General features: G+C 39.2%; 2 protein-coding genes across 2 annotated transcripts; one reads left to right on the top strand and one right to left on the bottom strand.

Moving 5' to 3' along the window:
• Positions 1–4896: 4896 nt before the first annotated feature.
• uri1 (URI1 prefoldin like chaperone) lies at positions 4897–17912 on the bottom strand. Its single transcript, XM_005930319.3, has 11 exons — positions 17506–17912; positions 16798–16832; positions 10022–10100; positions 9718–9853; positions 8527–8618; positions 8366–8429; positions 8010–8205; positions 7670–7910; positions 7433–7584; positions 6633–6873; positions 4897–6301 (listed from the first exon to the last, which is right to left on the bottom strand). The coding sequence occupies exons 1-11, from the start codon at positions 17575–17577 to the stop codon at positions 6113–6115; spliced, it is 1497 nt and encodes a 498-aa protein (XP_005930381.1). The 5' UTR covers positions 17578–17912; the 3' UTR covers positions 4897–6112.
• A 1347-nt stretch (positions 17913–19259) lies between these two features.
• zgc:112052 (protein C19orf12 homolog) lies at positions 19260–21606 on the top strand. The gene is made up of 3 exons (XM_005930320.2): positions 19260–19384; positions 20553–20713; positions 20871–21606. Exons 2-3 carry the CDS (start codon positions 20554–20556, stop codon positions 21134–21136), a joined length of 426 nt encoding a protein of 141 aa, XP_005930382.1. The 5' UTR covers positions 19260–19384; position 20553; the 3' UTR covers positions 21137–21606.
• The last annotated feature ends 648 nt before the right edge of the window (positions 21607–22254 follow it).

Here is a 22254-nt window from a genome sequence, read left to right as displayed (position 1 = left end):
AGTGGTGGGCGACAATTCTTCATGGGGTTCATCATAAAAAGCCAAACCTTGAAAGTTATGGCACATTAGAGGTCTTAAAGCCAAGGTACGGTATTAAACACTGCATGCTGAGACACGCCGATAATCTGAGCCAGGGGAGTAGTAGACGTCCTATCACTAGCCCCCTGGTTGCCTCACTACCTTGCCCTCACTCCACCCTTCCCCCACTCGTGGTATCAGCCTGGCAGACACAATTAACATTTTCATAAAAACAATTCCCTGCCTCCAATAGTCCAATGTAATTTGTTTTCCATCTCTGTTCATTAATCATTGTTTAAATCGGTGAGCCATCCCCTCCACTCTGCCATCTGCACTCAGCTGTGTTACAGATATGACACCTTCCCCCTTAATGGGAGCTGACAGCCAAGAGAGGAGGCCTGTGGAAAATAGCTTCCTGCATGTGCACTTCCACCTCACATACTGCCAGCAGGTGAGAGAGGGGTATTTAATGGGTTCTGATTAATCTCAAAGGCAAACAACATTACACTACAACATTATACAGCATGCAAACAGCATGCAACCCCTGCATTATGTGCAAGTATGGAACAGCAGTATAGAAAGTGTGAAAAGCAACAGTGGATGGAATAACTAGAGCGAAACTCACACAGACATGCTTTACAACAATGGCAGAGCATTCCCCATTTTGTCAAAGTTTTTTTGTTTTTTCTCCTCTTGTTAAATTAGTGCAACGTTCCTACAATATGCTATTGTTTTCCTGGAATTGGGAGCAAGGTTATTAATTATTCACTGTTGTGTTCTCATATGAGGGGGCTATGCTTTTCACTGTATTGCCTCATAGCTCAAATACTTAAGGCCATAGTACTCGGGCAAATTTCATGAGGCAACATCACAGAGATATTATCACAGTGCAGACACTTAGCAGATTCAAAGTTTCCTGAAGAGTTTGAATGACTGGAAAGGTCAAAGTTCTACGATTTCCACACAATGCATCGGGAAAGACTACATAAATTACTTTTGCATTGCTTTGTCTCCATACTCAAAGTGATTTTAAGCCAAAGTCTAACTAGCTTAGGCATTTTTTTTGGGGGGGGGGAGAAAATCCTACTCAGTGTGGTGGTAAGAAGGTGCCAAAAAGTTCATCTGGCCTGTTGATTTCAGCGTGGATTACAGATATTCAAATCATGTGCCTCATGTTCAAACAAGTGCTTCTATCAGGGGAGAAAGTTGCCAAGCAGAGCTTTGTCATGTAAGCTGCATGAATTTACCACAGCATAATGAGAAAACGGCTGTGGCGCTAAATTTAATACAGTTTCATCCACTCACCCTCCCTCTCTCTAATTTCTTCTCAGTCATAATGATAATAATTTTTGATACCCCTCTGGTGTCAGTGCAGCGTATAGTTTACCCTTTTTTTTGTGGTGCCACCTGAATATGCACTGGCCCAATTTTTCATCAGGAACTGTGTCACAGCTCACGCACACTCTCGGTTATAAAACGCTTTAGACAAGCACCCCAACTATTTTTCAGGGTGTTTCTAACAAGGAGAGCAGCAGCAGTATTAGTAAATGATGTGTATATTCAAAGCTGAATATTTCATGTTGATTGATCGTACTGACTGCCACCCACCTGCTCCTCCTCCTGTCCCACCGGAGCTGGCATGAGGAGAATTCAGTAATTGAGAAGAGCAGAGCATGGTCTCTCTTTGCTCACATATGACAGATGGGGCATCATCGCTTCAAAGGAGAGCATTTGGAAACAGGAGGAAGGAGAAGGGGGGGGCAGAGGGTGAGGGTGGCTTTGAAAGTAGCTGTGCCACTCTGTACAGGTGATAGTTAAGAAAAAAGGTTACAAAACCTAAAACGTGGGCTTTTAATGCTGCTTGAGGTGTCAAAACTACAACTTTAAAACTGTGAATTCTTTTGGGCTCCTGCTTGTCTTTAACAAGCAAACTGGGGATTGTAATGCACAGCCACCTTGCGTCATTCTTATTCATAACTACACAACTTATAGTATAAAAACCCTCATTTTTAATGTTTATAAATCATAATTTTACATTATGTGGAAGAAAAAACCTGTATGCAATAATATGATATAATTGAAGGTTGCAGTGAAATATGATAGAATATGATGCTCGTGGTCTAACTGTATACTAATTATATGCTCAATAAACACCAGAGAAATACACAGATTTGGTATTTTTTGCGTTCTATTGGATGACTCTCGACTAATTTTTACGATGAGCTGTAGAAAATTCCTTAGTCACCTTTCAGCCCTCGCCATTACTTCCTTTTTAACAAGAAAGAAAACCAACAGTGGCATCCCTGGGAAACGCGTGTCCATCAGAATCCGACTCGTCAGAAACTTTTCACAAATAACTTGGGTAAATCTTTAAGAGTCGCAGTGATTTCTCTTACCTGGCCAGTTCGAAGAGGCGCGGAGGACACGATGTGACAGCTGGAGTTCAGTGGAGAGTGATGTTGAACTGGATGACTGACTGCTGACTGACGGACTGTACGCTTCACACGCTTTATCATAAACGCCCAGCACACAGTAGCGCATTGATTTCCTCCTTTAACTACCTTTTCCCTCTCGGTCTAAAAAAAGCGTTTACACGGTTTAGCCAGACGAAGCCAGCAACGCGCTTTGCTCTGTAGTATTTCCAGTTGAAGAAAGAGGTAATGAAATCTTATAAAAAATTACTCGGGATACTTCGACATGTCCCGAAGCCGTATGTCTCCCTCATCTGGCCGCTGGTATGTAAGTGTAACAGACTGGTACCGTGCGTAAAATGTGCACCAGCGTCTCCAGAACGCAGACTTTAGAAATCAATCCCCCCCCCCCGATATGCATGCTTGTAGAAGTATTATGTTATATCATGCGTGTCACATTAGTCCCGGGGATTACCTGCAAGAGTGCTGCTTTTATTTTTGAAAACTTCTGTGAAAGCACGAAGGATTTGTATGGAGCTCTCATCTTTAAAAAATTATACACATTTATATCGGGAAGATGTTGTATAGAACACTTTGTGCTGCAGCTGCTGCTTATTTTTTTCGCATCCGATATGGGTTTTCGACGTTTAAGAGAAGACGGGATTATACCTGAGTGATTATAGGTGGTAAATGACTCTATTAAGAAAGCTTAATTGGAGGCTTGAAGCATCTCTCACACTTCTGCTCTCCGCCTGACATTCAGTATTCTCCAAAAAGGAAAAGAAAATCTTGCCATCTTGCTTCTAATGCAAATATATAGATAAGAGAATATTTATCTATCTATCTGTCTATCTATCTATCTTTTTTAAATCTATCTTTAGATAGATAAAAACCGTCATAAAAGAAAAAAAAAGTGGAGACAAAGTGGAGCTTACTATCAAAAATGTAATCTTTAGATAGATAGATAGATAGATAGATAGATAGATAGATAGATAGATAGATAGATAGATAGACAGACATCAACAGGTCCTTGGGTTCTTCATTTAGTTGTAGATGAAGGTGTTTTCTATGAAGCATTGATTTTTATCATCATTAAGGCCGTAACCACTGTTTGTTTTTCATTGGGGGAAGTGATTTTTTTTATCTTTAATTTTTTACATTTTCTGGCCAAAACTTAAAGGTACTGAATTTATCAATATAAGACAAGCTCACACTGATAACTAGTTGGTAACATGTTACAGGTTTCTCATTTTCTCTCAATCGGTTTATAAATTATTGACAAATGAATTCAGCTCTAACAGTTCTATAATATGCTGCTGTAGTCGTCCCATTGATTTTATTTATGAATATATAGGCTTTAATAACACACACAAAGCAAACTAAAGCAAACAAAAAAAATGACATTTCAGAGGATTTAAGAGATTATGGATCGAAAGAGCAGCGCAAAGATCATATCACAAAGCTGTTCCTGGACATTTGTTTCTCTCCTGTGATTTCCACCTGAGCCTCATTAGTGGAAAAAGCGAGGAACAGAAACCAGTTGCTCTTATAGGCAGTGTGTAAATGATCCAAGTACAAGACCGTTGGATATTTCATAACATATGTTCAAATAGCAGTGAAGCAGATACACTGGCTGCTGTTTAATCCATTCTTCTGTCATTTGGAACTAAAAGCTCCCCCTCTCAGACCCAAGCACCTGTCTGGACAACAATACCTGCTGAATCACTAATCATACAACTCTTAAAATCCCTCATAATCCCTGAAATGTAGATCTCGAGTGTGTTCCAGCTCATTACATAGATTGTATGCAAGTTTTCTTTGAAATGTAGTTCCAGCATATACCTACGCAGCTTAACCTACATAAGACCATTGATCTGTGTCTCACCAACACAACTCTAGCATGTTAAGCATTGCCTAATCTGTCTCATGCTACCTAGATTTTCATATTGGAGGAATAATCCTGGAAGGGAGGAGGGTGAGGGGTGTCACCTCTGGACCTGTTTCAAAGCTTCTTATCAGGGACATACACTCCCACCATTTAACTAAAAGGGGAGTGATAGAGTTTTTAATTCAAAAATCATAGCTTTAATTAAAGCTGCATTTCAGTGTAGATGAAGTACATGTGCATCCGCTGCTGTGCTAGTAATCAATAGGTGCTCAGTTGAGTTCAGCATTTTGACCTTTTAGGCCACTAAAAACAAGAACACCTCCCCTCACTACTTCATCCAGCTAAAAAAAAAAAAAGGCCCTTCTGGATTTTTCCTATGATTGTTTTGAAACTGTAAGTAGAGTCACAGGAAACTGTTACTTAGTTTTGAAGGTTACGTGATTGTTACTTAAAAGAGCACAATTTATAATGCATTTATAAGCACTTATTTTTCAAATAGGCCATTTATGTAAAAAAAAATACATTAAAAAAATATAAAATACAACGAATGAATATTTTGTTTTAGGAAACAACCTGCAAAATACGTCTCATATTTTATTCTTTGAATCGTCTGTTTCACTCATTGTTCTCTGAACTGCATATTTCTCAACATTCATGCAGTGGTTTTACAGTTTATCCTTCTAAGCACATTTAATGCAACCATGAACTTCTGACTTTGATCTGTAAATAATACTTGCTTCTGGTCTTTAGCAGTGAAATGTTGGTGTTGCACCCAAAACATCCTCGATTTGTTTGTCTTGGGAATTCTTTCTCTTCCTTTAGGACTTGAGTTTTTACTAACAGGAGGAGCCATTTTGCTTTCAATTAACTTCCAGATTTGATGAAGCATTATTGCTGCCTTAGAAAGTTCGATGGTGGATGGTGCTTTACTTAGCTCTTCTAATTCCACTGCATAACAGGAAATTCACTAGGAGTAACAATAATTCATAAAAGCTTTATCTCAGCGTCTAGTAACAGCTATTTAAAGACTGAAACAATTTACACTAGGCGTCAGGCAAAAAATTAAAAAAACTAAAATATTATTACCCATTATTACTGTGCTGTGTGCAACAACAACTGGAGAAAAACATTTTGGTATAAGATATTGAGAAACACAATAAAGCCCTGTCAGCAGACCATAAATGAAATATAGATCCATCTTGTGTAGGAGAGTAAGAATTATTTTCTCTTATGGAACAAAGAGAAATCAAGACTTGTAGTCAAAATCATTTATTCTTCTTTTACTTTCCATCAATATTTTTTCTGTTTTACATAAAGCTTGTCACAAAGGAATACATACATTCAGTAGGACAGGTCAAGACAAGGTAAAATGAGAGCTAACGAGACCTGATTCTGTTTAATAATCAATACTGGGGGAAAACAAACAAACAAACAAAAAAGGCAACTCATCTTATGTGGCAAAGCCTACAGTCGGAGTTAACCTGGCGATATCACAGATCAACAGAAGAGTAGACAGGTAAACGTATGACAGACTGCAAATGTCTTAAGCAAGACTAAAAGAAGAATGTCTTTTAAAGCAGATAAGCAAAAGAGGCTGCAATAAACCGTAAAAAAGCAGTGTTACACAAAGGCTGATTTGTTAAGTGTTCTACTTCACAGACAGAAACAGAAAATCAGTGGATGAAAGGCGTGCAAAGAAATGAGCATGTGGTTTGTTTTTTGTTCAGTTACCAGAGAGAAACAAAGGCTTCACAAAAGATGTTCATGTAAAAGCTGAATATTTGCCTCTTAACAGTCACTTCTGCTGCAATCGGGCAGCTTTGAACTTTGACACCCTCTTCGGGGCTTGCTGGGGTGGGGCAACATCAGGCGCCACCTCCTCCTGTTTCCTCTCCAGTATTGTTGGCAGAGCTGGTGGAGAGATGGTCAGATGAGGGACAGCTGAGGGCATTGGATCCTTTTCTATAACTGTACCTGAAAAAGCCTGAGAAGGAGAGATAAAAAAGAAACAACAGTAAGGAAACTGATGTTGCGTCACACTTTCATATATTTGTGCTCGGATATATTGCAGAATCTTTCACACCAAAATGAGATTAAGAACTATACAAAGAAACGTGTTCAGGTAACAAATACTAAACCAACTTAAAGCTGGGACACTACTTAAAAAGAAATAACACAAGTGCAGTAACTTTGAATCATGCAGACCATACATTTAATCGAAATGAGTGTAAAAACAACAAACTCAATGCTGAAACTTTTCTAAATGTTACATTTACTCTGAGCTGAATACTTTGAAGCATTCAGCTCTCTTTCACCTCAAATCTGCTGGGAGGTTGCAGCAACACTGCTGTGGGACTGTCCTCTTCTGTGATGCCATCGCTGGTGTCGCTGTGCGTTGCTTCGTCGTGACTGAAGCTGCGTCCCATAATTCTGCGCTCTTCAAAGTCTGCAGCGCTGCTCTCACTTGTGTCGCTGCACACGCTGTTCTCTCGACTGCGTGACTTCAGTATGGACTTCCTAGGTATGGGTTCCCCATTTTTCACATCTACAAACAACCTGATTAAAAAAAACAAACAAAAACAAAGTAAGAGTCCAGTTTCACCAGTCAAAGCAGCTAAACATGAAGTATATGAAAAAAAGTACTGGGCCACCAAAATGTTACACCCACAGAAGCTGCTCAAAAGTTCCTGGGACACGTTATTTTTGCTGATGTTAATGCAAAAGCAGGTTTATAACTCCATCGTTACTGAGTCAGCGTTGCCAACTATGAATATGCTCTCAATGCCAGCATTCAGTTATTGAGATAACAGTGACTGAGTTGGTGTAGCTCCTCAGTGCTTCTACTTTGCAGTAATGCCACTAGCAGCTGATCAGGAAGAGAGGGAAGAAATTTCCCCAAACCTATTACAGCACTCAACAGTGAGTGCTTTAGAGTGACCCATTTCTTCACTGGTTTGTATTGCTTGATTTTATACACGTGTGGTAATGGGACTGAAAATACAATGTGGCCAATTTTTTTTTTCCATACTTCAAACCAGAATCTGTTTATGGCCAAATTTCAGTTTTAGACATGCAAAATTCATTTGTTCATTAAGTCTAACTGCAATATTTTTACCTGTAAAGGTCTGCCGGTGTTGTGATTTTGTGAAGTTCGTGATGAGCATGTCCATTGCTGTGGCCATTTTTCTTTTTCCTCTTCGAGTGTTCCTTCTGCTCTTTCCTTTCGCTAAACTTCAGTGTGGTGTTTTTGCCTGTATTTATTCTCACCTGATGCAAAAGGCAGACACATGGAAAGATGAAGAGAAAACTCACAGAAGACTCACAGATGTTCTAACTTATTCATTGCTCTAACCTTCTTGGGTTCGACTGTGTGAGAAAAGTAGATAGTAGGCAAACAGTTGGCTTCCTCTTCCTCCTCAAAGTCGTCTTCCTCTTTCCTGTCCTGTCTGAGTGGTGCTGTGCTGGAAGGCAGCGCGCTCCAACCTGGCTTCAAACTCAGCCCATTTACTGGAGTCGCAGCATCTGCATCTTTCTCCTCTTCTGAGGAAGAGGATGATGTGTCCTCACCATTCATGTCTCCATTATCAGATAATCTGAAGGGGAAAAAAACAAAATATCTAACTTTGAAAAAGAACAGAGAAAGAGCAGGATTATTGATCCTCATACAAAAACAGAAAAGTATCTTCACATACTTGTCCTGCTCATCTTGTAGCTCCTCCAGCTTCTCGAGTTCATCCAATCTAGCCCATAGCTCCTCCTCAGTCATAATGCATTTCCTGCTTCCACTATCTCTGCTTTCCTCCTCATTCTCCTCATCCTCTTCTTTAAAATCAAAAAACACATCCTGCTTGGGCTTAGAGTTTGGCTTGTGAGCCATTCTTTGCTTTCCTGTTAAAGCGTACAGAAAAAGAAACCTTTAAACTATTCACGCCTACATATGAATTTAATTCTGGTGTAGAATTAAGCAATAGGTGAAAAGCTACACTGCTTTCTCTGCGGCCATGATGCACAAGTGAAATGAGGTCAGAAGAAAGGCTGACAAAGATACCTTTGGTGACAACAGAGTCATTGTTTCCAACCTCCTCTCTGATGTCAACATAGTCGCCTTTACTCTAAAAGAACAAGAACACTACAGTTAATGTTTTTGCCCCCATTTATGACTTGCACAATAACTTATGTGTGAGACAACTTGTTGGTAATGCAACATACAGCAGAGATGGTTTCCAAATTCTTCGCAAACCCAACTCTGGCTTCAAAGTTTTTTATCGTCTTGGACAGGCCATCTAGTTCATTCTTCACATCTGTAGACAGCAGATGCATTTTCATTAAAGTGTGCACTTAGGAGGGCAAACTGACAAAGCCACATGTGCCGAAAAAAGACACAGAGACAGCAGGCAGATTTCAATGAAACGCTTCAAAAAGAAAAAAAGGAAAAAGACAACCAGCTTGTAAAGAGTTAAAATCCTAAACAAGTTGTGAAGAGAAAAAAAATGAAAAATGATGACACAAACAGTTGATAATATCTTCTGCCCTGAATACTACTCCGGATCATTAAATCTTCACAACAATTAAGCCCTTTCACTAATAGCAGCAGAGGGCCCTTGTTTCCATGGCAATCGGGAGCCCCTCCAGTCAGTGCATCAACTGGAAGTGAGGAAAGGTCAAACACAGAAGGCCTGACAACTCAGCCGCTGTCTGACACATTTCAGCTAGCTATGTTTGTATTACAGCACTTAGCTCTGTAATAGCAGGGTGGGCAGGGTCAGGAGATGGGGGAGGACGAGAGCGGGGGGGTTGGGGGTGGCGCTGCGGATGGGGCTGTGGCAGCACATTTCTGCTTCACTAAACATTCTAATAATGTTCACATCAGAGATCGTTACTTGGGCCCATTTGACTTGATATGAGATTTTCAGAGCTAGAAATGAGCAGCGGGGTTAACACACACAGGGAAGCAAAGCTGCACACAACTGATGTGAGATCGAACAAAGCCGCTGCAGTAACAGGGCCCGAATTGACCACAGAAAATAGGAACAGGTAGGAGCTGTTATCCCACGGTTCACAGCCTAAGCAGCGACAGCGGTGACCTGACTGAACGCAAAAGCTGCGCAGTCCATGAGCCCTGCAAACACTGCACATTGAAATAAAGGCGCGTCGAATGTGTCGGCAACCCGCTATGACAAACGTCCAACAGCTGTAGCATCTTTGCATATGTATGACTGCTGTGGTGAATCGTTACACGGTTTAAAGTTTTTCCTTCAAGGATCTGCTCAGACGAGCTATGTTGATATGATGCACTTGCGCCCTCTGCTGGATGAAAAGCAGCACTAGCAGATTATGTTAATGTCACGCGGTAAGTATTCAGTGAGAAGTGAAAAAACATAGTTTAAGGAAAATACTCACATTTCATCCTGTGATCAACAATTTTTTGAGCTTGCTTGGCAGAGCATTTGGCGAACCAGTTATCACCCAGCAACACTGTGACCTCGTTGGTGTGTACCAGCTTTCCGGGCATAAAGGCCAAAGGGCCAAATGGTACCTGCACGTGTGGAAAAACAGAGCGCAAGAAAACAAAAAAAGGGAAACAGGTCAAATCAAACAGGTAGAGCAAACGCAAATAAAGGAGTAAAACGTATATAGGAGTGAACTTTTGTGTATTTTAGAATTCTCTCCTTTCCTCTGTATTTTAAACAAGGTCATCACTCACCATGATGTCATATGACAGTTGATCTGGCAGAGTTTTGAGGCGGTCATTCAGGGCTTCATAGTCACCCGACACCTTCTTCCTGCAAACAAAAGGTTTCTCCAATGAAACCACAGCTCTCTGAAGCCATCCTGTCTAATTTGGTGTGTTTGTCATATTTGGGATAAGTCAAAATTTAAACAATGGGAAGCAAACAATAGAGTAAAGGGGGAGCGCCTGTTTTCCATTTGGGGAGGGCAAATGTGGCATAGCAGCTAAAGTAGCCTCAAGATGTCACTGTTTTTTTCATTTACTTATTCTTATTACTTATTTTTTGCTGGGCATTGTAAAACCTTAGGAATTATAGGAAGAGAAACTGACCAAGGAAGGAAGGAAGGAAGAAGAAAAAGGACCAGCTAATTAAAATTTCTTATCATATTTATACAATAAAGACAACAGAAACAAAAAATCCCCTCAGCAAAAATCACTTGACCACTTTGTAAATGGACCACAGCTACCAAAGCTTTATGACAGCATCCTCAACATAAACTACTGAATCAGGCTCAGCTTCCAATGCCTTTTACAGCAAGTGTTATATTCCCATTTGAAAGCACAGTGCTGCCAACAGCCCCCTCATACTGGGTAATAAATCCCTCCAGTCATCTGTTGGAAGAGTATTTTCTCCTTTACACTCTCCTCTTGCAATCAAATGTTTGAAACCAAACTCTTTAATGAGCACTTTAAAATCCAATTAGTAAACAGCTACAGCAATGGAGGCAACAGTACTTTTGTGTAGCTTTTGTAATGCATTTTCAGTAGGATTTAGGAATTTTACATTTATGAACTTTGTATGCAGTTACATCCATAAGTTGTTGGTTTCCAAGCAGTTGGATTAACTGACAAGCAGACTGACTGTCAGGTGAAGCCTGTTCCCTTATGTCATGACAAGTAATACAGATAAAAGATCTTTAGTCGATTATAAGCTTTTAATTTGGATTTAGCAGCTGTTTACTGGAGGAGATGTTGATGAATGAAGGCCATTATAATGGTTAAAAAACAAACAAACAATGATCAAGAAGCTGGCCTCAAAGCCATTGTTCGTCAGTGGTGCTAGTTTCAGTCATTGTTCAAAGGTACTGTTTATAAGGGTGGGGAAACCTGCAGTCAGCTGAGACTAAAGAAGTCACTTGAATGAATGATTTAAAACAGAATCTACTTCTTGGGAAACAAACAAAATGAACCTATGTAATCTGGCCTGCAGAAAGGTCAGATTACACGTTAGAGAAAACATGTGAAAGCCCCTGCAAGTTCTTGGGGAAAAAAAAAAACTGAACTGATGAAACCACAATTAACTTTTACCACAATGATAGAAAGCAAAAGGTATGGAGGAGGAGAGAAACAGCCCATGAGCTGAAGAACACGACATCGTCTCTCAAACGTGGTGAAGACATTGTTATAGCACGGGCACATATGGCTGCCAGTGAAACTGGGCCAGGAGTGTTTACTGATGATGTCACTACTGACAGAAGTACATACTGTGAAGTGTACAGAGCTATACTCTCTGTTCAGACTCAACCAAATGCTGATCCGAAGGTGCTTCACACTGCAAACAGATAATGATCCAAAGCAAACTGCAAAAGCAACCCAAGAGTAAAGAGATGGGATATTCTTCAGCGACCAAGTCGGTCACCTGATCTCATCCCAGCAGATCCTGCTTTTCAAAAACTGAACACAAAACTGAGGGTGGAGAGACCCCCAAAAAACAAACAAGCAGCAGCAAATGAAGGTGGCTGCATGAAAACAGAGCAGCACTTCGACAGACATTGACTGGAAAGGATTTTTTAATTCAAGTATTTAAAAAGATCCTTATATTTACAAGTATGTTTGTTTGTGCAAATAGTTTTAAGCCTCTGAAAATGGGGGAGCGTGTATAAAAATGGTTGCAAATCTTAAGCAATTAAATAAAAACAACTGACCGCTTGACTTAAAAACCACCATGGTAGTGTACAGATTGTAGCTATGATTAAAAAAGCCAAACTGTGTGAATTTCATCATAAATCTTCTACTGCGTGCTCCTTTAAGGGGCCACCACAGCAGATCATCTACCTCCAACTCTTATACACATATCCTCCTTCACTGTATCCATGACTTTACTCTTCAGTCTTCCTCTTTCCTTTCTGCCTGGCAGCTCCAAAATACCAACCATCTCTCCTCTACACATGTCCAAACCATCTCCATCTTACACCTCTAGCTTTGTTTCCTAAGCTGTCCTGCCAATATCCTAATCTCTATCCCTATTGGTCACTCCCAACAGAAATCTGAGCATCTTCAACTCTGTCACCTCCAGCTCTACCCCCTGTCTTTTTATCAGTAGCAACACCTCTAAACCATACATCATAGCAGGTCTCACTACCATCTTGTAAGCCTTCCCTTTCCCTCGTTCTTCTATCCATTTGTCAAATCACCCCGGCACTCATCTCTATCCACTCCACCCTGTCTGTACTCTATTCTTCACCTCTCTCGTACACTGTCTATTATTTTAGATCACTCACACACACACTTCACTCACTGTGTTGGAAGGATAGAAAGAGTATTTTCAGCAGTGGTGAATTTAAAAATAAATAAAGACATTGAGAGGGGAGCTTTAGATTCACAGTGCAATACAGTGGCCTCAGCATATTTTAAGATATTTTTCTGCTTCTTCTTTTGAATTTACTTTTTTTGTTTTTAATTTGGGAATAGGCAAATATTCTGCCAAATCAGACCCTTGTGTAAAAGAAACGTGAGAGAAACTACACTGAATAGTGTGTAACTGGACTGGATTAATGTATCAATAATAACAAAAAGGGGATTTATCTCACGTCAGGTCCGTGAATGCTAATAGGAGCATGAGGAAGATATTTATCACACTCTATGCACGCCCATATAGTCTTAAAAGCCCTAGTCAGTGGAAATGAAATCACCTGTGTGAGTCTGTCGAGACTTACAGGACAATGTTTACACATCTGTTATAAAGAAATGTTTTATTGCCCTTTTACTGACAAGTACTCTCTTTCATTTTACACATAATGCAAAATAAATGTAATAACACAAAACCTACATGCACTTTTCTTATTTTAATCAATAATACTTAAAACACTGATGCTAACACCCCCTACTTAGAATCAATGGAAATGCACTTACTGTAGCAAATCTACCCTGCAGTGAAGCCCCTACACAGTCATGGTCCACTCACACAGGTGTTTTTATCTGTCTGTTAAGAGCTCTACTATCTCTTAATGTCTCTCTGTGCATACACCACATGTCAATTCTCTTAAATGCAGCAATACTTTCAGCATCTTTTTTTTTTGTTAGCAGCTCTGCTAATCTATGTCTGCTTAAAATGCCTGTAGTATAACAAGGCACAAAAACAGACTACTGCCACTGAAACAAAGTAGTAACTTCCTCAAATACGACAAATGGCAATGTACTATATACACTTAAATACTGGGACACACCTTTAAATCTTTGAATTCAAGTACTTACAATCCATCACCTAAACATGCATTTACAAACATTTGTGAAAGAACTGGTCTTTCCAAAGACTTCACTGAATTCAAGCGTGGTACTGTCGATAAATGTCTTTCCTACTAGAGTAAAAGCATTCGGGAACCAAAGTGGCAGACCATGTAAAGTTTCAGAGAGAGGACACTGAGTAATGAAGCGCATAGTAGACAAAAGTCATCACTCTGCCGACTCAGCAGCTACAGACCTCCTCTGGCATTAAGATCAGCACAAAAGCTGTGTGTTCGGAGCTTCATGGCACAGGTTTCTATGGCTGAGCAGCTCCCGTAGTGTAATGTGTAAGTGGCCCAGTATTTTTGTCCATATACAGCATCTCTGCATGTTTCCCTTTTGTAAACTACTTGCATGTGCACATTCAATAAAATAAGCTAGTTTTATTTTTAATCAGCTGTGCTGTTGCATAGGGCTGCACGATTAATCGTTAGAAAATCGCGATCTCGATTCATACTTATGTGCGATCTCATTTCCAAATGACAACGATTTAAAAAAAAAAAAAAAAAAAAAAGACGACGATTGTACCGCATTTTGATCCGGGACGTACTCTGCATGAAAACAAGCGCTCACTCTTCCTGCTCAACAAATGACAAGGGCGGAGCCTTATACCACGTGATACAGAAGCTGTGCCGTGTGATGCTAAAATTAGCAGGAAAAAACAACGGAGAGCACGTCAGGGATGACGAGAAAGTGACAGGAGAAAATCCGTCCCGGTCAACCACCCAAACATCAATAACGGGAACCTTATACAGCGCTTCCCTATACCGTCGAACTCCCGCAGGCACAAAGAAATTACGGAGGCTATTCACTTATCACCTGACCAAAGATATGGCTCCCATCAACACTGTGCAAAACGAGGGATTTAGGAAAATGATCAACACCCTAGACAAACGCTACACAGTGCCGTCCCGCAACTATTTTTCTATTGTTGCACTACCTGCTCTATACACGCAGTGTCGAGCAACGGTGGAGACGGAATTTCAAGCAGTACAACATTTTGCGGCAACAACAAAACGTGAGACATTTGTTGTTTTTATGTTTATTTATTGTTTTTATGTTCAGTCTCAACTGTTACGAAGTTGATGTGCAGTTAATAAGTGCAATAAATATTTATACTGGAAAAGAAATCGTGATCTCAATTCTAAGCCAAAAAATCGTGATTCTCATTTTATGCAAAATCGTGCAGCCCTACTGTTGCAACACAATTTGTGCTAAACAAATAAATCTAAACTTGTTGATTTCACATCAGAGTGAAGTCTGTCCTTGTAGACCCACAGGTCATAGCAAGCAAGGATTGATGAGTATTAAGTAAGAGAAATGAGATGGAGCCACCCTCCCTGACATGTTACTTCTCTGATAATACTTCAATCATTCTTTTTATTAACCCAATTCTGTTAAGGTGTTTCCATGTCACTAACCTGCTGTTTTGCATCACAGGCACTGTTTATTGTTAAATACTCCAGGGCTGTTGACAACACTAACAGTAACACCTACAATAAAAAGTCAAAAATCTGTGCTGTGAAATGGGGCCTGCTGGAACCTGAGCAAAGGTCAAACACTTCATTAGGAAATAAAAGAATATCACTGTGTGGGTGTGCACAAACTTGATAAGCAACTGACGTTTTCTGTCAATTTAGAAAGTATTGATGACCCTAAAAGAATCAATTTTTGGTTATAACAGCAGTGTGCAAAATAGGGCAAAAAAAAAATGAGTCTAAATAGAGATGGCACGATACCACTTTTTTATGTCCGATACCGATATCATAAATTTGGATATCTGCCGATACCGATATGAATCCGATATAGTGTTTTTTAATCAACAAAACTGTTTTTTTAAAATATCTTGCTGCATTTTGCAAGTCTGCAAGTTCATACTCAAGTTTAAAACAACAACTACACTAAAGCTATTCTGTTATACCTGTATACAAAAAAAATATTTCATAGTTCAGCAATACTGATCAATCTAATAAACTTAACCTACACCATCCTCCCTATTCTGGTATTTTAAAGAGTACTTAGCGTAAATATTAAGCAACCTAACTAATAGGGTTCCAACTCCCAGCAACAACAAAAATAAATAAATAAAAAATAGGGAACCACCCCTCACGCCCACCTCATGATGCTTAATCGACGTAATCAACCTTAATTTGATGCAGTGTGAAAAAAAATGCACAGAAATCAATTATTTTTCAAGAAATATTAAATAGATTCAACATCTTTCTTCAACAAAATTGCAGACTGCACAGATGGTACCTTCCCAAAGGAAAAAGTACTATAGCTTACTAGGGTATATATATTAGACTTAATAGTCACTATATACAGTAATTGACTTCTATTCATTTTACATCAAATTAAAACTTTGGGTGTCAGATAATTATTTATTAAAAGCTCGACATTTTAAATGGAATAAGAAAGAAAAGTATGTCTTTGTGCCCCCTTTTCCCAGTTAATGCCCTATCGGCCCCCCTGGCTAAACTTTGCTAGATCCGCCCCTGCACAGTTACCAGCCGTCAGCTACGTAGAAAAAGATCCTGGTGTAGAAAGTAATATTAAATAAATTCTAACAACAGCTGATCAAGCTTAAACGGCTGCTGTTGTTTATCCGCTGGTTTCCTCTTTCTGGTGCAAAGTGGGCCAAAAACAAACCAGAGAGATGGACTCGCGACAGAAAAGCCGATCAGCTGATCATTTAAGCAGTTTCACGATTGAAGTAGCAGCCGGAGAGTGAGAGGCAGTCGCTTGTTAAGCTTAACGCAGGAATGCTTTACAAACATTCAGAGATGGACTTACACACTTGCTTTACTTCTCTCGGGGATAACTTTGTCGGAGATGAAATGCCGGGTTGCTAGCGAAGCTCCACATGCTATCCAGACCACCGACAGGTCCCGCATGCCACAGCCGCTCTATCACGTGATGCATACTGCTCCGACGTGCTAACGTTCTGAGGTGAGTTACGGCGTGTTGCAAGTTTTGTGAGGTGCTTTCGTGATATTTAATGGATCGGATTACATTTTTTATTTTTCTCCGATATCCGATCCAGTAATTTAGGTCAGTATCGGACCGATACCGATACGTAATATCGGATCGGTCCATCTCTAGTCTAAACCTGATATAGTAAACTTCAAAACTACACTGAAGGAATATTAGAACATGAAGAACCTGCACAGTGTACTCAGTTAATGCAAGCATATTTTAAAAACAACCAACTTTGTGCTCAAGTTCATTGGTGCTTTCATGCTTACCAGTGTTGAATCCGACTTTCACAGTCTTTCACCACCTGTTTCAGGACAAATAATTTTAGTAAGAATCAAGCTGATAAATCTACGCAACTTACACAGTCTCCAGGTGGAAAATTTAAACATTTAAATCATCTGTGATAAAACATTCATTTCACCGAGGCTTTTACTTTACCCCGGCTGCAGACACAACTGCCCAGAGGCACGAATTTATATGTAATAATAGTTTGACAATCATCACACACAGGGAAGTAGGTCAGCAACTCCGAGGAAGTAGGACGAGACAAACACAAAATTAATAATTTAAAAATGAAGCAAAAAAAATGAAATAAAAACACAGTGGTTTTGTATCTAGGTGAAATTTACTTCCCAAAGTAAAGAAGCAAACAGCACTGGTATAAAATTCTTTTTTTTTTAATGCCAAGAAACGAACATAGCTGAGCACGCCCTCCTACAACATTTAAACTTGAACATGTGAGCGCAGAAGGAGGAAGCTTCTCGAAAACTGAAAGTCAAAACAACAAACGCTCTTTGTGTAACCTGTGAAACAATAATGGCACAGATGTGTGTATCTGCAGTAAAAGGTACTTCAGCAAGTCCCAGCAAGTGGCTCCAAGACCTTCCCCGGTGCACCATGTGGCCAGTGACTGACGGTGGCTTGGCTAACGATGCATACTAGCCAGCAAAATGTTTCGCGACAACTGGTGATATTACCTTTTCGTGCTCCTCTCGGAGCCTGGTAACTCCGCCGAGGTGTTCTATATCCACTTGACCCTTTTCAGCCATTGCCAACCCACTTGCACAAAATAAATTTCTGGTGTTTCGTGACCCCAAAACAAAGCTCAAGAGCTGTTGTGAGTTCTAAAGAAGTGTTTATGAATGCAGCAGCAGCTATTCCTGAGACCCGTTCTGCTCGTATTCATCAATGGGTCAGTGATAGTTATCCACACTTTCGGAAGTGATATCATCTCACACTCTCATTTCAGAATTTCTGCATGATTTCCAAAAATATCCACAGTCTGAATATCCGAAGATTAGCCAATACTCCTTGTCACTCTCGCTGCGCCATGCACCTCCGTCCAACTCCAAGAACTCAACCGTTATTCCAGGGTGGTCCCGGTCTGAACTTTCAAAATAAAAGACTTCGGTTGTATACTTGGGTTAGCATTAACAAAAACAAATACAAAACGTAAAATTAAAGAAAAAAAACTAAAACAATTATACTTTTGGTGGACAGAAGTGAATAGGAATAAATCTGGTAAAAATTACAGTCACAACAAAGTGCACACCTTGTGGTGGCTTCTTTCTACTCTCAAGCCCAGCCTCTAGTTTCACATCAGCAAGTTTTTCGTAAGGCTAAAAAATCAGTCCGTGTTGGATTCACACAAGTAATTCAGCTTGCGTATGGAAGCTTAAGATATGGAGGTCGACTGGGCCACTGCAACACCTTGAGTTCGGTAGTCTTAATAATTGCGAGGCGCACACATCCTGTGACTACAAATGATTACATTTAAAAAGTGTGTATTTTATTTTTACCATGACTCCACGAGTACTTCAAAAGTTTTAGCATTTAATGCATCTCTTTCCTTTCTCATTTAATGCTTTTATTTTAAATGTCAAACATTGCATTTTCCGTTTTGGTTTCAAATGAAGCGAGCTTGATGCAGTTCTTCCTCCCAGTGTACTCTGGGTAAATATGAACGTCTGCACAGATGTAAACAATCTAAAGCGAGGTGATGTTGTTCCACCTGCATATAAAAACAGTGACAAGCACATCAGATTTGCACATTCAGGCACTATTTAACTGGCAGCAGGTGCAAACCTCCCCATCTTCACCTTCCCGATGCTGCACGAAAATTTACATATAATATTTAAACACACATCACATAAAAGCCTATAAAAGTATTAGAAGTAACGACCGAATCAAACACGGCAGTTGAATGAGTTTGGTTTAATATGATAACAACAATATGATTTATCCCCAAGCTCCCAACCTTCCTGTGTGGCAGGAATTAAATAGTCTGTTTTTGTTGCTTTTAATTCCTGTTGGAAATATGAGAAACACCAGTTATAAACAATGTGTACACAAGCTATAAAAAAGAACGGCTAATAATTCAGAGTTTATCCTTTAAAGCACAGTGAACACAGATTATTTGGCCTGAAAATCAAAGACTATTTTCAACTGTCCAATGATATTTTAACGTATTTAAGTTAAGAATACGTTATAATGGCTTGATGCCATATATGCTATATTTATAAACTCACACGCTGTTAAAATGTACAATTTGTAAGAAAAATATAACAATACTAATTTAGGCTAGTCTAAAAATATTATACATTGCTGAAACTTGTATTGGAATTTAGGCTCAACACTCTATTTTAATTCGGCTAAATGTGGTTTACACGTTTGTAGTTTTTGGACTTGAATGCAACTTCCCAGCGCATTCCCATCAGGCATTGCGGCAAGAGTCATACAGCAAGCTTCATATATCATGAGGCGCATGCGGAGCCCGGCCGAGCTCAACAAATAATGAGAATGACATAGTAAAAACAGGACCAGTAAATGTCGATAAGGATTTGAATAGACAGCAAGGTATGTGCCAAGCGTTTACTGTGGATGGTGAAGCAGCTATGGCTTTAATTTGAATTGACAGAGTTTTGCAGAAATGACAGAGCTGCGCAGTCTGTTATGAAGCTTTTGATTGCTTGATCGCCTTAACAATACGAAAGCATGCGGGAAGAATATTCATAATGTTAATTGTTTGTTTTTTTCAAAAACTGTTTTTAGTAAAGGTCGCCAAATTCAGCATCAGTTGAAGTGAGATAAGGGCTCACGGTGATTAAATTGCGGCTGTATGGATAGATAATACTATCAGTTTAACTTGCATTAAGCCAGAAGTCTCATAACACAAGAACACTCACCAAAATGTATTAATTATCAACAGCCCAAATAGTCCGTTTGAGTTGTTAATGACTTTATTATTCCTAAACTTCGATGTGTAATTATGGTTTATTTAACCATTTATTGTGACGAGAGTCTGAATTTAACTGTAATTAAAAACACTCTGTATATAATTATACAAATCAGTGCGTACAATAGCTGACAGTAAAAAAATTTTGATTTTAGTAAAAGTGTCAGACTCTTATTAACAGTGAAATAAAAATGATGGGTTCACGAGTCAATCTGAGGGCGCATGCTCGGTAAAAGTATGACCGTTTACGTCAGCATACCTATCTGGAGTGTACATAAAGGCAAAGCATTTTAAAAACAAAGACCTTTGTGACCTAGCTTTTCGAGATACCGGTCATTGATTTTTTTTTTTTTAACCTATTTATATCACTTCTACTCATTGTCTCATATTTACCTTTAACTTTGTTCTGTTTTATTTTTAAGCTTAATGTTATTTTTTCATTGAGAACTGATTTAATTACGTCTGAAGTTTCTTATTTTAGCTATTTAAAATGTTAAATGTTTAGCAAGTAATGTGTGGAATTTAAGATGAGCTAAGCTGTGTTGGTATTTTGTTCATTTATTTAATTTTGAAGTTATTTTTCAATTATAACCTGCTGAAATGTTGGCAATGCTGCTGCTGTACCCAATCTTGTGAAACTGAAAGTATTTAATAAATTATGAGGGAACAATTCTAAATAAAAACACAATTTCAAATCCTTTCAACTTTTATGGGCCTGTGTTGCTGAAATGTTGAACAAAAATGTCTAAATTGTGCAGTTGTTTTATGAATCGCAAATCTAATCCACAGGATGTCTCCACGAATCGATGATGTTATGAAGCTGTGTTGTGAGTTGTCCACCAATCAGCAAGTTAGGACCACAGTAAAAGGTTCTGGGAAAGGAGCAGCAGCAGCTGGGGCGCTGGCCTTTGCTGGAGGATTGGTTGGAGGTCCTCTTGGCATAGCTGTAGGTGAGTGGAACAATGCAACAGTTCCTCTATCTTTAGGAACCATTTCTAATCATATAGATTCATCATAAATGCTGATGTATTGGAATTAAGCTGTTTATTTTGGAGTGATCAGCATTATTGCTTTATCTCAAAAGTTTGAAATTTTGATCTTCTGTAGGAGGGGCTGCTGGAGGCCTTCTGGGCTGCTGGCTGACCAGTGGTCAATTCAAACCACTTCCACAGATCATAATGGAGCTCAGCCCTCAGGAAAAGCAGAAGCTTTATGAGGATCTCATGGAAATCCTGGGAGACATTGAGTGGACTGATTTGGCTCAGCTGATTGCTCTAGTCATGGGCAATGCAACTCTGAAGCAGCAGCTTACGGCTGCTCTTCTTGGATACATCACCAAGGAGCTCCAGGCAGAGGTGCACTATGTTGATTAGTCGCTTTCAATATTGTGACACAGAAGCCTAAATGCAGAGGAGGATGTTCTCTGATGAGTGTGAACTACTTTTTGACACTTAAAAGACTCCTAATTAAATTCTGTATGATATAAATGTTACATATGTTGATGAAAACAGCTGTATGGCTGGGTAATTTATTTTGATAAGTGCAATTATTACTTATTTATTGTACCATTTATTCTGTTTTTAACTGCACCGATCATCAAGTCTGGCTTTAAGTCATAGTGAATTTTAGGTTTGATGGAGTTGTGATGTTGTCCAGTCTACTATCTTATTTACATAAGAAGGATTGTGAACTAAGCCAAAATTCTGCTGTGTAATATAAAGATTTGATATAATTACATCAATTACCAGCCTTTTTACATTTTAGCAGATTTGCCAGCAACTGTATACAGCATATTGTACACTTTGAATAAAAAATAAAACCAGTGTGGACTTGGCATTTGGCATAGCAGTCTTTATTCCTTGGCATTGAATCCATCTGGGCATTAACATTGTAGATCTGTCTTTTATTAAACTTAGTACTAACACACTTAAGCTAGCGTGCTGGGGTTGGCATAGGATTCTAGTCATCTGAAGGTCTGTGATTTTATCCTGACTCATCCAGTCTGTATGTTGAGGGATCTTTGGGCAAGATACTGAACCCTAAGCTGCTCTTAATGCATCCATGAGCATTTGTGTGAGTGTGTGTGTGCTTATTATTCACGTGAACGTGCCCAAAGGCATAAGACACATAGACTATAGAATGTGTGAATATGTGCATATAGCATGTGGAGTAGTGGTTCAAAAAAGATGTCCATTTAACGTCCATTTTATTGTGATTCTGCTCCGTTTTATAGACATATACCTTCTCCGTTAACCCTTTATCAGCGTGAATGAAGAATCGCCTTTAAGAAAGTGTCTCCAGACATCGTTAATAAGAGAGTTGGCGGTCAGATAATTAAATGTATGTACAGGTTAAAATTCACACTAATGAATCAAGTTATTTTTAAGCATATGTATTTTTAAATATAGTTTTATGCACCTGTTGTGGGTGTTTTGGTTCTGTATTTTACATGGTTTCATTCCTGCTTTAGTCATTTCTGATAAAAACTTTC

Source organism: Haplochromis burtoni, unplaced genomic scaffold (genome assembly GCF_018398535.1).
Source record: "Haplochromis burtoni strain Fernald_Lab_line unplaced genomic scaffold, NCSU_Asbu1 Contig_127, whole genome shotgun sequence".
NCBI classification, from domain to species: Eukaryota; Metazoa; Chordata; class Actinopteri; order Cichliformes; family Cichlidae; genus Haplochromis; species Haplochromis burtoni.
This window is presented reverse-complemented; position numbering and strand designations above follow the sequence as displayed.